This window comes from Sphaeramia orbicularis, chromosome 18 (genome assembly GCF_902148855.1).
Source record: "Sphaeramia orbicularis chromosome 18, fSphaOr1.1, whole genome shotgun sequence".
Lineage (NCBI taxonomy): Eukaryota > Metazoa > Chordata > Actinopteri > Kurtiformes > Apogonidae > Sphaeramia > Sphaeramia orbicularis.
This window is the reverse complement of record NC_043974.1, coordinates 38,320,188-38,337,619: the sequence shown is the minus strand read 5'-3', so window position 1 is coordinate 38,337,619 and position 17,432 is coordinate 38,320,188. Positions and strand designations below refer to the sequence as shown.

Sequence of the window (17,432 nt, the reverse complement as noted above, 5' to 3'; positions counted from 1 at the left end):
TTTGTTAGAGAATTTTACACAGGCAGTCATAGTATCACCGTGTCACTCATAATATAACTACATTCAGTGCAGTTATTTATTTTGCCATTTTCATGAATTTTTTCAAATGCTGAAAAACTAAATTCACTTAAAAAGTGCTAACCTTAGTTTAAAGGAGTGATAATTAGCTTTTTTCAATGGAATTCTTCATTTTCAAACATTTCCCTGTGCTCGACATAAACTGTAAATGCTCTGCTTGGGTCTGAATTCTTCATTAATTCAACTCCACAGGTCCAACTTCAACCCTATTTCTGAGTAATGACACCAGAAAGGTTGTTTTGAGCGCTGGCCCTTTAAATGCAAATGAGACGCTTCAGGCCCCGCCCCCTCCAGGTTGTTGACTATGCTGCTCTGTCCTGTTCAGCCACTTGTGTTTGCTAATACAACCAACAACTGAACATTTTAGGTAATTGGCTCGAAGTTTGAACATATTTTCAGTTTTTACTACAACCACTGCTGCTGACAATTATGGCGTACTCAGAGAAATGTTCGTCGGAAGTCTGGACCTTATATGTGCAAATGTTGTGACGTAACTATAATGATAATAATAATAAATTGCATTTATAAAGCACTTTTCATTCAGCAGAATCTCAAAGTGCTACAATGGGAAGGCTCCTGTAAAAAAATAAAATACTGTATCAGGAATAAAAAACTAAGCGAATAAAACTAGTAATAAAACGTAACAAATTAAGCAGGAATTTAAACAGGTTGTAGAAATCCACTTGATTTTTGCTGGAATTAATATAAATATAGTTTTGCAGCACCTGGAGGGTTCAAATTCAAACTTTATGAACTATTAGGGTCCAAATACACAAATAAATGAACCAAAGACTAATAAAAGTGGGTTTAACAAAATATGACCCGTTTAACATTTTCATACATATAAGTTTAGAACTGGATTGGATATGAGTTAATTTTGATGAAACATCTCAAAACATCAGGTCTTTTTAATGGTTCCATATCATCAAATGCTTTTGTGGAGGTGAACGACTCACTACTCAGGTCACTTGTGAGTAAATGAATCGGCAAAAACAGTCACATGTCATTTCTCTGGATGAATTTTTTTTTTTTTTAACTTGTAAAATGTGCTGTAGTTATTTTTTAATCATCGCATATGAGATGTTTGGTCTTTATTTGATTTGGATGTATTTGCTAATGAAAAATGCATCTTTTAAGTTTAGTTTTGGCAGGAAATGAGCTCTATATTTGCACCAAAATAAGACCAATATCCAGAGTTTGGCCCATAGAATGTAAATGCTGTGTGAAGTCTTCATCAGGCTTTAGTTGCTGTAGTCACACTATCAAGAACATGCCTTTTTTTTTTTTTGCTTTTTTGTGTGGCAACTTGTCCTCTACCTAAACTGTTTAATACCAGAAAAAATGGCAAAAGTTACAACCTGAGTGATCTCACAAATGGGACGTGAGGTTTGTTGTCGTGAAAGTTGTTGCATCGATATTGGCGTATGCAACACCTTGATAGTATGACCCAACAAACTGAAGTCGTCCTGTTTTTGGAATCCCATTTTGATGTCACTGTGCTGAGTTTAAAAGTGCTTATTATCAGCTTTTGATTGTGTTGGAGGGATTGTAGAAGTGTAAAAGTAAGAAGATAGAAAGTGGTTTGGGAGGATGCCGTGGAGGAAATGTGCTTTAAGTGTCGTCCGCAGCAAATAATGTACAGAATTCTATGTATGACCTTTAAATGTGTGTTTTAGTGCACGTCACTAGTCGCTTTTCCACTGACCCTCAAATTGCACAAATATAACTTGCTCATGAAAATTTACGTAATGGAAAAACGACAATTTTGCTAAAAGTCAAAGAGCAATATGGAAGATACATTAATATAGATATTTTGTATCATTTGGTAATTATTAGTAAATTCAGTTGAACATAGAAATACTCATTTAAGCTGACATCTTTAGACCAAATTAGACATTAGTCGCTTTTCCATTGACCCTCAAATTGCGCAAATATAACTTGTGCATAAAAATTTACCTAATGGAAAAACGACAATTTCGCCAAAAGTCTCATTTTTCGATTAAAAGTTTTTGTGCTGGCAAGAGGTGGTTTTTCAGGCGTAGTGCATACGGTATATCACGTAAAACTGCAATGGAAAGACCTTTTTTCGCAACTAGTCAGGTGAATTAAAAAACAGATGGTGACGTATGTTACAACAAGCGAAGAAGAAGAAACATGTCGCGGTATATGTGGACACACCAGGAAACCCAATCATTTTTTAATTTAGTACGAAATAGAGGGGTAATATATAACCTCCTAAGACCCAGCCATGGGTTTTCTGTCCACATTTGCAGACAAGAGTTTCACAACTTTATCCAAAAAAATGTTAGCGTGTTCTTTTGTCAGCACCTCCAAGAATAAGTCTGGATTCTTTTAGGTCTCATTTTTATAAATTTATGGTTGATTTGATCTGATCACAAACAAAAGTACAACTCAGCTAAGGATCCACACCCCAAGTGGGGAAAATGGACCCTGAACATTGCAATGCTCATCACTTTTATTTTTTATTTTTTAAATTTTATTTCGAACATGCAAAGAAGAATAAGACAAAACAAAGCAAATCCAGACATAAACAAAATAACATTCAAATGGACAGAATCTATCCTCAAGCACATACAAGTCTGAATTTTGCATGGTCGAAAAGGAGTAGGAAGAAGTATAAACTTATTTAATCCTACCCCTCAGTGCTTTTACACCTTTTCATTAACTTAATACAACAATCAGCCTATACTATTTCCCTAATTTTAGCATCGAACCACAACAATCCACAATGCAGTAACTGAATTATCCACAACAGAATGTTCATGTCAGTACAGTCATACAAACAGACTCAACAAATCAAACATTCTCTTCAATAATTACAGCAGATTTATCAGTACAACATCAGTCATAAACAAACAAGCCTCATTGTCATTATTAAATGCTGTACCTCTAAAGAATCAATTCTTTATAATCCTTGTAAACTGATCTTCAAACTATGGGCTGAACCCCTTGTGGGCTGGATCACAGAAAATGGACTGGTGTCATCTGACTCTAAAGTCAGGCACGTGAAATTCCTCAACTCAGTGCAAAAACCCCATAATGGCCGTGTTTACCTCTTATATCTTGTTGTTTATGATCGTCTGTGGGCATGTGTATTAGTCCTGCGATCATAAATCTGTCAGTTTAGTATGTGATTAAGATGTGACCTATCCTAAGAAATTTACAACTGACCAGTGAAACAAAGAAAATCTAGTGACACAAAAGACTCCTAACTAATACTGACTAACATGTGATTAAACCCAAGAATTCAACCATCCAAATTAAAATGTTTCAAAAAGAAAAGAAAACTGTCCACCACAAAGGACATGCCATAAAAAATTTAAAAACTGTATCTGAAAAAAAACATCTCATCATGATGTTTCCAATATAAGCACTTATTTAATTAAAAAAAAAAAAACAACCTTGTACTTTGCTGACATTTCCTGGGTCTCAGGAGGATAATAATAATGAATATATCTGTAAATCAACACCATATTTATGTTTGTCGCCATGTTTATGGAATGACTTCTCGAGTCATCTCGCAATAATAAATAAACCAATCATTGTATTTGTGATTTAATGGAAAAACCGACATTACGCACTTCTGTTTTTTCGACATTTAGTAAATATCAGTGAAGTTTTGCGCAGATGTCCAATGGAAAAGCGACTACTGACTCACATGAATTCATAAAAATGTAAATGGAAATTACTTGTCTCACACACACACACACACACACACACACACACAGTCCTGTATGAACATTAGTACAACCCTGATTTAAAGATAACACCTCAGATGACGTTGTAGATGTTACTGCAATCACTACTCACCATTCGATGTAGAAGCACCAGGGCTGGAACAGTGGTAGATATTTCTGTAGCTATTATCTGAATCCCAGACGTCTATAAATATAGATCTAAAAAAAAAAAAAAAAAAAAGAGAAGCTAATAATGTTGTAAATAGTTCTGAAACTGTTGCAGGACGATCCCAATGTTTAAAGATCAAGCAGGTCTTTGTTTGTCCGTTGGAATATTTATGGATGTCTGGTGGATCTGCTCAGAGCTGCAGATGGTCAGTGTTGTGGTCCAATAGGAGGCAGTAGGAGGCTACAACGTACAGCTCCTTGTTAATGATGTAATGATGGATCTTATTGTGAAGGGGCCAACTCAATGTGTTCTTTTATCGAGGGGTCAATAAATTCCAACTCCACTTTTCAAACAGACTCTGTCCCTTTGTTTTGTTTTTTTCTGCAGGACTTGACATTACAGCTTGGTAATAGTTGGTCAGTCGATTAAAGTTATTTGAATATTTTGGTATGTAGAAAATTAGCAACATTCGGCCACTCAGTACTGAATTTACATGGTTTTCAGCAGTCATGTATATGTTAGAAGTTATTACCCCGCCCCCCCCGAAGGAGAGGCAAGGGGTATTGTTTTTGGTTTGGTTTATTTCTGTTTGTTAACACTCAAGCAGCAAAACTATTGGTTGAATTCATACCAAATTTGGTTTACAGATTACCAGTGACCCAGAATAAATGTGATTACTTTTTGGGAACAGTAGGTCAAAGTTAAAATTTTGTATGAATTTTTAAAATCTTTTTTTCCCCATTTACTTATAATAGGCAGAATTTCAAATGTCTGTAGCGGCAAAACCATTGGTTGCATTTATACTAAATTTGGTTTATATACTGCCAGTGACACAGAATAGATGTGATTACATTTTGGGAAAAGTAGGTCAAAGTTAAAATTTTTTTTAATGAATTTTTATAATCTTTTTTTTTTCCCCATTTACTTATAAGGGGTGAAATTTCAAATGTCTGTAGCAGCAAAACTATTGGTTGAATTCATACCAAATTGGTTTTATATACTGCCAGTGACCCAGAATAGATGATTACTTTTTGGGAGAAGTAGGTAAAAGTTTCCATTTTTTATTAATTTTTTTTACATCTTTTTTTCTCCCATTCTTTTATAATGGGCAAGATTTGAAATGTCTATAAAAACATCCATTTTGTTTCAATGTACTTCAAACTTGGCAAATATATAGAGGCAGTTTTGTAGGAATGAGTGACAATGTTAGTGTGAAGTGATTGTTTCTGCCTTTACTTCACACAGTAAATTGAGAGGTGAATTCTCTCCACGACTCTAATCTGATTAAAGCTTTTCTCAAGGGGAGACAAGAGTTTCACAGCTTTACTTTGAAAAAAAAAAGAATCCTGTCCACTGCAAAGGATATTCCATAAAATTTTTTTAATAAAAATCGTATCTGAAAAACTGTTGCATTATGCTTTTTCCAGTCAAGACAATTATTTAATGTAAAAAATACAAAACATTTACTTTCCTGGGTCTCAAGAGGATATGGGGAAAAAAGTATTAATTTTGATCCCTAATAAAAATAAAAGTAAAGTTGAAAACTACTCATTGTGGCCTTTTAAAATTTTCTTAAATTACATGTTGGTCTGTTTACAGGTAAATGCTTAAAAACTGACTTGTCCCTGCGGTTCTATCATACTGACCCATGTGGATCCACAGGTTCTAGATGTGGTAGTTTTTATGCTGTTGTGTATTCATATATGCTGTACCACATTTGTCCAGCAGTCACCGCTAAAGCATTCTGGGTATAGCAACGTGATTGAAAAGCTATTATATTCCAAAGTTACTAATATCTACCAAAATATTGGTCCTATCAACTTGCTGTTTCCACTAGTCTGTTCCTTGACCAAAAATACACAAGTATGACAAACTGCAGCGGTCAGCTCTGTACAGATTTTGTGTGAACCCCCAGACACATGTACACAGAGGCCACTTGGCTTTTATAATATAGATATTTGTAGTTTCTGTTTAAAGCCCAGTGGCTCATGGTGGAAGGAATGTATGTAGATCATACAGGGAAAAAAGAGCTGTTAACTCTAAATTATCTTGTGTCAAAAAGACAGAGAAGATAGAAGGAACATGGATGGACTTTACAGAAAACCTTCGGCAGTGACGCAGACTGAAAAAATATATGCAGACAATTCATCCAACTAATGACAGCACTGTGAACATAACATGATCACATGGAACGGGTCTAATAACAGTAACAGGTTAGGTGGTAACAGTCCACAGTTATGGGTGGAACAGGAGCCTCCCTCCTGGTTGGACCTGGACCAGAGTCTGGACTCATTATTCAAGGGTTCAGGTTTACACATGTCTTATACCTGTCAACAAATACAGACCATCAGTGTCTGACATGTAGCTCAGTGGTTTAACTGAAGGACACGTCACAGCCTCATCAATCTGAGGTTGGAAGTTCAAGTCCTACTCCAGTCTGAGGTTTTCTAGGAGTTTTACAAGAACAGAAAGAAACAGAATAAATACAACTTCCACCAAATTCCCATGGACTGACAGGTAGCTCAGTGGTCTAGACCTGGTCCAGAACTCACACCCAAAACCCAGAGGTTGAAGGTTCAAGACCCACATCAACAGCTTTTCTGTGTTTTCAGCTCAAAAACAAACAATAAATACAAGTTCCAGCCCACCATTGGTAGCTCACAGATAGCTCAGTCAGAAGGTCGGTGGTGTGAACAGAGAAGTAGAGCTGTGAGGCTGGACGGAAGTATGAATCCAAGGCTCAGCAAAGAAGGAGAGAAGAAAACCAGGGACTCTTACAAAACATTTTATTAAAAAAGACAAGAAAATTTTAGGTGATGCAGCCACCCCCCCTTCACTGAGAGGGAGGGGATTTACCATGCTTGCCCCCCCCCCAGACCCAAGAAATGTTACTTCTTACCCACATGGGGCAAGAAATAACATGACTTCAGTCAAATGAGGTCCACCATCAAAAACCTAGAAGAAACACAAGACAAAATATTAAACAAAGTAAACATAAGGTACAATACAAAGTAGAAACACAACAACAACATAACTGATATCACTAACTCTGCAATATTTAACATAGTATAACACAAAACATTAGCATAAGCAAAGCAGCAAGAACAACTTTGGATCAGCTAATCATTACAACATCATTTGCAATTCTGAGTAACACTAACACTTCGTAATCACTAGGAAAACATCAGCCACTCATCTCCTGCTCCACAACCCCTCCCTGACAGATGTGTGGAGGCTGGGAGGGGTAAAGGCCCATTCAACCCCTCCCTCACCAACCCCACCCTCACGAGTCTCAAACCTTTTACCTGTACGTGCCAGTTGCTGTGGAAGAGTCGAGTATGAAAGCGCTACGCTACCGAGAATCATGGCACTCAGAGCTTATGTCTGACAGCTTTAACATGACAACAACTCATATAAACCAGCTTTAACATGACAACAACTCATATAAACCAGCTTTAATATGACAACAACTCATATAAACCAGCTTTAACATGACAACAACTCATATAAACCAGCTTTAACATGACAACAACTCATATAAACCAGCTTTAATATGACAACAACTCATATAAACCACCTTTAACATGACAACAACTCATATAAACCAGCTTTAATATGACAACAACTCATAATAAACCAGCTTTAACATGACAACAACTCATATAAACCAGCTTTAACACGATGACGGAGGACAAGAACCTCCACAACACAAATAAACCATTCAACAAACTGGGCATTTACATGACAAATTCACAGTCACAACTATCTCTGACACATTAATGCTCACAACCAGACTGTAGAAAAACATCTTCCAAAACAAACAAAAAAAAAACAAACGAACATACAATTTAATCCAATTCAACCCATACATCAGGAATGCATATTTCTGAACACCAACAGTCAATCAAATCAAAGCTGCATAAGTGATAGCTCCTTATGAATCTAGGAATAACCACCATTTCACAAACTAAAAACTCTTCAGGATAAATTCACACATACTCACTAAAAGTCAATACAGACTCAGACCAAACAGAGTAACTCCACTGGCATTAATAGACTCAATAGAGGAAATCACCAATTCAACAGATCAAAAACATCACATAGTTGGACTATTAACTGACCTCAAAAAAAGCTTTTCAGTACTAAAGATAAAATATCTCACCCGTCAGCATCGTCAGCTCTGAATGATGGTCCTCCACGTCCAGGATTTCATCCACTGAGGCAGGAAATCTACAAGTGTGACAAATAAACTACTGACATTACTTTAACATCCTACAGAGAACGTATGTAATGTTAAAGACCATCTATTCAATGCAAGGTTCATAAAAACAACCATATAAACTAGTTCAGCCCAACACAAAACCATTTACAATACTCCACACTATATGAATGCAGATCTTGGTTTTTGTAGAAAATGTTTTGAAGAGAAGTTGCCAGAGTTTAAAGCAAAATGGAATAAAGAAAAATATGTCACCTGCAGCATCAGCACAGAGAGGGTGTTATCAGTTCTGTATGATGTTCCTCTATTTCCATGATCTCGTCCACTGAGGCAGGAAAAACTACAATAAATAACAACAACTGCACTGAGAACGAAAACATCCCACACACATGAATGTGATGATATTAATCAGAGCAGATGGATTTCATGAACATATACCATCTAATATGACACTGGAAGCATCTTTCCTTTAACCTCCTAAGACCCAGGAAATGTCAGCAAAGTACAAGCTTTCTTTGCTTTTTATCAAATATATTGGAAACATCATGATGCAACAGTTTTTTCAGATGTAGTTTTGAACATTTTTATGGAATGTCCTTTGTGGTGGACAGTTTTCTTTTCTTTTTTTTGTATGAAGTTGTGAAACTTTTGACCAGAAATGTGGACAGAAAACCTATCACTGGGTCTTAGGAGGTTAATAGTCTGTGTGAGGTTCAGGTCACTGCAGCTCACCTCCATCACTGTCCATATGGTGGTGCATTCACTGACCACACCTGGATGGAAACACACACATTTTCAAATTACACAGGAGGATTAGTTAGATTAGAAATTAGTAGAAAATGGCACAGACTGCATGGGATTCAACTAGAGGTCACTGTATGTACAGGGTATCTTGGAGGTTTCATTTCCACATACATGATCTAATATATAACTGTTATGGTTGGAAACTAGGGATGTAACGATTACCGGTATAACAATAAACCGTGGTAAAATTGCTGACGGTTAATATTACCGTTTAAATTCTAATTATCATGATAACCATGTTTGATTACTGCAGAAAACACCTATGTAAATATCTGCTTTTATGTCTAATATTTGAGTACACTTTTAATTTATTATAATTTCAATTTTCTATACCTAATATTTGGAACTAATATTCACTTTTGAAGTCTTTGAAAAGGTTTGTTAAGCATCTTTGTGTTATTTATACAATGAATTATATACATTTTTCAAGTCAGATTTTATATATTTTTTGTGTTTTCTGTCCTTTTATGCTTTTACAGTAGGTTAAAGTGAAAAAAATAATAGGCAGATGATATAAATGAAGCTGTGCTGAAAAAAAGATCCCAAACATGGGTATAGTAAACATTTGTTTATATAGTATATAAGGCAAAATCAAAAGTACTGAAAAACGGCCAAAATAGGCTCAGACCACTAAGGGTTAATATGTGAATGTTTCTGCCAACAGAGGGTGCATTGTGCCAATTATTTATTTGGGTATTTAGTTGTTGTTGTTTTGTTTTTGAAAATACAACTTGGTTAAATTATTTCAGTGTATTAGTACATTTTGAACATTTTGCGCACAATTTCAACCATACCACGATAATAATAACCGTGATAATTTTGGTCACAATAACCGTGATATGAAATTTTCATATCGTTACATCCCTATTGGAAACACAAACTGACCCATTTAGAGACAGAAACATTCAGGAAACACACAAAAGAACATTTATGCCAGAGTTGAGGAGCAGTTTTATACATGTATAGAACATGCAACAACACAAACCTATAGTATTGGACAGAATCTCCTGTATGATTAGTTTAATACTTTAATATAGTTGACCAGTTCAGACACATGTATTTATCTCCAGGTGTTAGCTTTAGCCACATTAGCTTTTGTACCAGTTCAGACACATATATTTATCTGCAGGTGCTAGCTTTAGCCACATTAGCTTTTGTACCGGTCCAGACATGTATTTATCTGCAAGTGTTAGCTTTAGCCACATTAGCTTTTGTACCTTTTCAGACACATGTATTTATCTGCAGGTGCTAGCTTTAGCTACATTAGCTTTTGTACCAGTTCAGACACATGTATTTATCTGCAGGTGTTAGCTTTAGCTACATTAGCTTTCGTACCCGCGGTGAGCTGCTCCTGAAGACACCTGGACACTGTTTGGACTAAATGGGACCAACTGTAGCTCTTCTATTTTAACTCTCATTATTTACAAGAAAACTACCCGTATCTGGAGGTTTAAATGCTTTGGAAATGTTCATTCGGGCTTTTCGCGGTTCGCTCATGTTGTTGTTGATGGCGAGTCAATACGCATGCGTATACTGAAGTCTTCATCTCGCGGTAGCTTGACGAGGCGTTACGTAGGCGCGGTGCTGCCATCTAGTGGTTATTATTGGTAACGTCAAATGTGGGAAAGGCAGTTTGTTGTGTTAAATAAATAAATACTAAGAGAGAACAGACAGACGCTGAAACACAAACTACAGTTGCAACTTTATTTTCTTCCATATACAAAGTAGATCCAATTCAGAAAAAACTTGGAGAAAAGTTTTAATCCATAATTAATGGGTTTTTTTGTTTGTTTTTTTCTCACTTTCCATCCAAATCCATAATGTAATTTGTCAAGTTGTCCACCAGAGGGCACTTTTTTCCCCCCCAATTTGCCGTGTAAAGTAAAAACAGATATAATAACTTCACACTAACATTTCCGGTTATTCTTACAAAATAAAAATTAAATATCGTAGAAAAATTTCATCTTCATGTATATATGACTCGTATTATTATAATTATCATACAGGATATGTGCTGTCTTCTGTTTGTCTTACAACCGCAAGACAAGCAGGGCTATTTAAGTTTTCTTTAACCAATCAAATCTTAAAAATAAAATAAAATAAAATGAAATAGGAACAGTCTAAATATAGCTTCCAAATGTTCACCATTAATAACAGATAGCATTGTTCAGTGAGCACCGTTACTATTATGGTCAAATTTTGCTAATTTGCTACAAACTGAAATGTTCATCACAACTTGTCTACTTCATTATATCAGCTGTAGAAAAACACAATAAGCTGGTAAATAGTTTTTATCTTAGTACAACTTTCCTCATCTACAATCCTACGAGAAACAAGTGCTTGCCAAAGGTTCCTAGGAACGTGTTGAACATGTATTGAGGGAATACATACGCTGTCTCAGCTGCTTCCGGAATGGAAATGGTTTGTCACAAATGTGCAACAGTTGGCATTAAGGGGTTGAACCCGTTTCTTAGAACAGGATTCTGGTTATTTTTTGACAATAGTTGATTATTGTCTATAGATGATGCAGCTCTACAGGAGCAGAAGAACTCACTGAAGAACAAAGAAGGAACCTTTAAGAATGTTTGCACAAAACCAACAAGCGTATTCTTCATAGAAATGAGCATGTTTTAACAACAAAGACAACAGCAAATTCAGTTAAATACATGAGCATTCACAAATGTTCTATAAGGAACCTGTAAGTCCTATAAATATGTGGGTTTGTTTGTTTTTTTTGGGTTTTTTTTGCTGAATTACTTTTAGCATAAAGGTGACAATTTTGCAGTTTTTGAGTATTTTATTTATTTATTTGACAGATATATCATTGTCATATCATTTCAGTTACATAATTCTGGTTAATAAGACTACTGTATAAAAACCTGTCACTGAAAATTCCATCAAACAGAATGCTCATATCTTTTCAGCTCCACTAAACGGCAAAGCAGGACATTAAAGGTTTAAGCAAATATCAAGAACATGCTCTGTTCATATTTAAATAAAAAAGCTGAAATTCACAGGCCAATGTCCAGTGAAAGCAGACAGCTCCATATGTGCTCATTTTTCTATATAGTGATACTGTTCTCGATGCGGCTGGGCAGGAGGAACAGGTACTGCAGCTCCAGTCCTTCATTCTGAGTCAGGATGTGCTCCTCAATCTCCTTCAGCTCCTCTTTGAACTTGTCTATCAGTTCCTGAGCCTCCGCCTCAGTGAAGTGGTCCTCTGTGTACTGGCCCAAAGGAATCTGGGAAGCAGAAAAATGAAAACCAAGTCACACATCTGCAGTAGAATGTGTACAATTATTAGGCTAAGTTGTATTTTTGAGGATTAATTTTATTATTAAACAACTACAGTGCTCTTGGTTGATATGAAATATTAACCCTTAAAGACCCAAACAGCCACTGGTACCAAAACCATCTACTGATCTAAAATATTGAATACCTGTTTAATCCACTCATCCTAACAATCCATGTCAATAATTGGTGTAAAATACAGTTTGTCGTCTTTTCATGGTCATCAGATATGACCCATTCGAATGTTCAGAGGCTCTGTAGTTACCATGGAAACACTGTCATCTTCTACAACATTGATTCACCAGTAAAACCCATGGAGGTGGATCAGTGACAGTGGATGGACACACTGGGTTTATGTTCAGTTAATGAGAGATTTGCTGAAAAAGTCACTTTTTCTTCAGTTTACTCTGTTTTTGATACAATAAACCTCAACTTCTTCTCTTTGGCTTTTCACACTACGTAGGATATTGATTTTATGTGCACGGATATTTTATCTGGGGTGGACAGTCTATTTATTTATTATGTTTCATTGTGTTTTTATCCCAGTATTTTATCTTTTTATTATGTTTTTATTGCATTTATTTTACTGTACAACACTTTGGAAACCTTTGTGTTTGTTTAAATTTGTGTTTTATAAATTAAAATGGATTGGAACTTTAATCTGAGCTATTATGTACATCTACATGATCAGTGAATTAAATACAGGAAAAATACATGATTTTCACTGGAAAAACACAAAATACAGAGGATAATATGTTAAAACATGCAAACATGACCCCTGGTCCTCATTGGTTAAACCGGAACAAATAAATCCAAACTTGTCTGAACAGGTGCCACTAGGCAAAAGTGATATTAAAAAAAAAAAAAAAAAAAAAAAAAAAAAAACTTTTAGACAAACAAACCAATCCAACTGAATTATTAATGTTATCTTATTAACCCTGTAAAGCCTGAAACATTAAGTAATTGACAGAAAATTCCAGTTCTTTGAAACTGGAGCCTTTATTAGTCCTTCTGAAAAACCCCAATTTTTTTTTTTTTTTTTCCAAATATCAATTTCCATGTATGAGTTTCAATTTTGTATCATATTTGATACATCGGGTCTCAATGCTCAAATATTATTATTTTTGAACAAACATAAACATAATATAACACAAACATGTCTAACAAATTAGTAATTCCTTTTCAAAACTGCCCAAGTTCTTCCTCCTTCCTCATTAATTTAATCTTGTAGTGCCACTGGAAAGGCCTCTGCTGAATGAATTCCTCCCCCTGGTGGATTATCTGTGTATTGCATGTGTCTAATTGTATACATCAGGTTCTTCAAGAAAAAAAGTATCACACTGATCATGTAGAGGGCTTCAAAACTCATGGATCAAATATGATACGTTTGGCGTTATAGGGTTAAAACTACAACCATACAAACCAGACAGAGGCAGACTTACAGCGTCCGGCTGTGCTCGGCCCAGATGCCATGTGATAGCCATCTGTACACAGGACTGACTGACATCAGGTAAGGTGGCCATGATCAGATCCATAGTAACATCATCCTTATCTGTAGGCGGCGGCTGTCTCATGGTACAGGGGGTGTTGGGGACCCAGGCGCACCAGTCAAACTATAATAGAACTGCAGCTTTTAGTGTTCAAATTCACTCATTTCATAGACATTAGTGTCAAACGGGGGGGCGTCATCACCTGCCCGTTGTTAGTAGCAGCATGCTGGGCTGTAGCAGAGAAGATGGCGACTGACAGTAGGGTGGAGAGCGCCTCACGGGTAGAGAGGACACTGGGTAGACCTGGAACACACCCATGCACTGTTCATCAGGACCTGTGGGTATTAAACGTGTAGGACAGAGCACAGATGACTCACCAAAGTCTGGCAGCTCTGTGAAGCCTTCCTCTGTTATGTCTCTGATCCAGGCTTGGAGCTCCTGGTCCTCCTGAACATCATGGTCGGATTTGTAGTACAGCCTCACCATGCCTGAGACAAAACTGAAGGAACAATTTATCTATTCATTTGTTTGTTTTTATTTGATCAGAATTCACAACTGAAACCCTTCAATTTAATTTTTAATTTTATATAACCTCTATTTACATTTAGAATACATTTACATTTATGCATTTGGCAGACGCTTTTTTCCAAAGCGACTTACAGGGGAAAACCAATCAAATCAATCAATCAATCAATCAATCAAATTTTATTTATATAGCACCAGATCACAACAAAAGTTATCTCATGACATTTTATATATAGAGTTGGTCAAAACCAGACTCTAAGCCAATTTACAGAAACTCGACAGAATCCTCCAGGAGCAAACGCTTGGGACTGGTGACAATGGCGAGGAAAAACTTCCCTTTAACAGCAGAAACCTGGAGCAGACCCAGACCCTGGAATTTAACCAGGAAAAAGCTCATTGAGATTAAAAATCTTTTTTTCAAGAGTGTCCTGGCCAAGACGGCAGCAGCAGATGTTACAAAAAATAGAAATCACAGCCATAGATTATAAATCTTACACACCTAATGTATGAAATGCTGCTGCAAAATGGACAATCTGTCCTTGATATGCATAATAATTTTGTGTAGGAATTTAGGGTAGGTTGAAGGGTGGGGTAAGGGTGCGGGAAATTATAAATTAAACTTCATCCCACAGATTAGATAAGATAAGATAAGATAAGATAAGATAAGATAAGATAAGATAAGATAAGATAAGATAAGATAAGATAAGATAAGATAAGATAAGATAAGATAAGATAAGATAAGATAAGATAAGATAGATAGATAGATAGATAGATAGATAGATAGATAGATAGATAGATAGATAGATAGATAGATAGATAGATAGATAGATAGATAGATAGATAGATAGATAGATAGATAGATAGATAGATAGATAGATAGATAGATAGATAGATAGATAGATAGATAGATAGATAGATAGATACTTTATTGATCCTTTGCAGGAAATTGTTTGTTGAATGTTGGACTTTCTTTTATATAATCCTTTTGTTGTTTGGTTTTAATGCAAATTTGAAATAAATAAGCAAACAAGCAAACATACATCCACAGTAAAAATATACATGAAACACAATAAAAGTCAGTTCCAAAACCAAATATAAAACACTAAATGATGAACATACAAATAAAACATCCATCCATCCATTGTCTTCTGCTTATCCAGGGTTGGGTCGCCGGGGCAACAGTCTAAGCAGGGATTGATTGATTGATTGATTGATTGATTGATTTTGTATTTTTTGTTTATTTATTTATTTATTTCGAACACGAAAAAAAAAAAAAAGAAAAAAAAAACATTCAAATGGACAGAATCTATCTCCAACCACACAGAAGTCTGAATTTTGCATGGTCAAAAAGGAGTAGGAAGAAGTATAAACTTATTAGGAAGAAGTATAAACTTATTAGGAAGAAGTATAAACTTAATATGCCCAGACTTCCCTCAGTATAATCATCAGTTATTCAATTTGCACTTCCCATGTTCTAAAGAACTCATAAAAGATGATAAAGGGCGTCTACTTCCCACTAAGTGATCTGTGCCAAAAACCAAAACCAAAAGCCAAAATGTTCTGGGTTTAAATAAAATTTTATCTTTGTTTTTACTTTTGTTTTGTTCTGTGCTCTACAAATTTCCTAAATCCTTTGGTAGACGAGTATATTTGATGTTTTCTACCTGTGTATGGCCTCCCACAGGAGCAGTGCATGTTCCCTGTAGAAATACTTGGGCAGATGGGAGACTCCTCTGTCCATGAAATCATAGTGAGGCTGCAGAGAGCGGTACGTGAGCACCTTGTAATCCCTCTGAGCCAGAATCACCAGGCCTTCTCCACCTGTGGACACAACCTGCACACACATAAGCACCTTTACCATCGCATTCACAAAGGACTGTTTGGAGTTTTGCTGTCCAAAAAACAAAAAACAAAATAAAAAAATACACCAATAAAAATAGTGTATAATTAGTGCCTCATGCATGACCACATGATACAATAGCAAATTAACCCATGAAAACCTGAACAACCACTGGTGACCAAAATCATCTATCAATATAAAATGTTTAATAACTTCTGATCCATTAATCCCATCAGTACATGTAAAGAATTGGTGTAAAATACAGTTTGTCGTGTTTTCATGGTCATCAGATATGACCCATTTGGATGTTCAGAGGCTTCATAGTTACCGTGGAAACACTGTCATCTTGATTCACCAGTAAAACCCATGGAGTTGGATCAATGACAGTGGATGGAGACACTTGGATAATGTTCAGCTAATAATATATTTTGTTGAAAAAGTCACATTTTCTTCATTTTTCTCTGTTTCTGATAATATGACAACTTTAATCTGAACCCTTATTAACATCTACATGATCAACGACTTAAATATGGGAAAATACCTGATTTTTATCGAAAATAAACAAAATACAGAGGATAATATTATAATAAATCGTGATAAATCACTTGAGAAAGATTAAATATTGAGAAAAATTCATTTGGGAACTGACACAAAAGTTACATTAGGTTTTCATCGGTTAATGCAAACCCTAAAGCACTATTAAACTACATGACAGAATGTTCTAATGCAGCGATTCTCAACTGGTGAACCTTTGAATGGGTAAAAATTAATGTTAAGAAACAATTCCTGTGCTTTATTTTTTAATGGAGCTGAGCCCGTCCATTCACACTCCCCAACAATAGGTGGCAGTAATGCTAATTAACGCCAGACATTTCACTGCATAACTGAAGATCTAATCATGGCAAAACTCAGGTGCGATAACAACTACAAAAGAGGGTTTCTAAAACATATTAAATTTAATAAAAACAAAAAAAAGTTTATCAGCACTTCAGTTTTACTTCAATTGCCTTGAGTAAATTGGTCTGCCACTTCATATTATTATACTATTTTTCTTTCCTTTTCTAACTATACCTTTACTTATCGTTAGATCTTCAGTTTTATTCTCTTTAATTAATTAATTATTTATTTATATTTAGTCTATACATGTTTAATTTTATTTATTCTTGTAGTTTGTATGTCCTCTTATTATTAGTTTATGGTTATTATGCCTTGGAATGTCTGATGTTTTGTATATTCTTGTTTTTTTTTTTTTGTTTGTTCTGTCAATGAATAATAAATGAATTCTGGGGAAAAAAACAACTACAACATATGGTTTGAC

General features: G+C 35.4%; 1 protein-coding gene and 1 long non-coding RNA gene across 2 annotated transcripts in view; both read right to left on the bottom strand.

Annotated features, from left to right (window-relative positions):
- Positions 1-7,773: 7,773 nt before the first annotated feature.
- On the bottom strand, positions 7,774-9,202 carry LOC115438476 (uncharacterized). The gene is made up of 3 exons (XR_003938073.1): positions 8,897-9,202; positions 8,420-8,504; positions 7,774-8,175 (listed from the first exon to the last, which is right to left on the bottom strand). It is a non-coding gene; the product is annotated as an uncharacterized LOC115438476 (long non-coding RNA).
- Positions 9,203-10,658: 1,456 nt separating this feature from the next.
- alox12 (arachidonate 12-lipoxygenase) overlaps positions 10,659-17,432 on the bottom strand; it is a 32,800-nt gene continuing 26,026 nt past the window's right edge. Inside the window, exons 11-15 of the mRNA XM_030162070.1 lie at positions 15,939-16,108; positions 14,127-14,248; positions 13,952-14,052; positions 13,702-13,872; positions 10,659-12,210 (exon numbers count right to left, since the gene is read on the bottom strand). Coding sequence (XP_030017930.1) covers positions 12,031-12,210; positions 13,702-13,872; positions 13,952-14,052; positions 14,127-14,248; positions 15,939-16,108 — 744 coding nt within the window. The 3' untranslated portion in view covers positions 10,659-12,030. The remainder of the gene's footprint in view (positions 12,211-13,701; positions 13,873-13,951; positions 14,053-14,126; positions 14,249-15,938; positions 16,109-17,432) is intronic.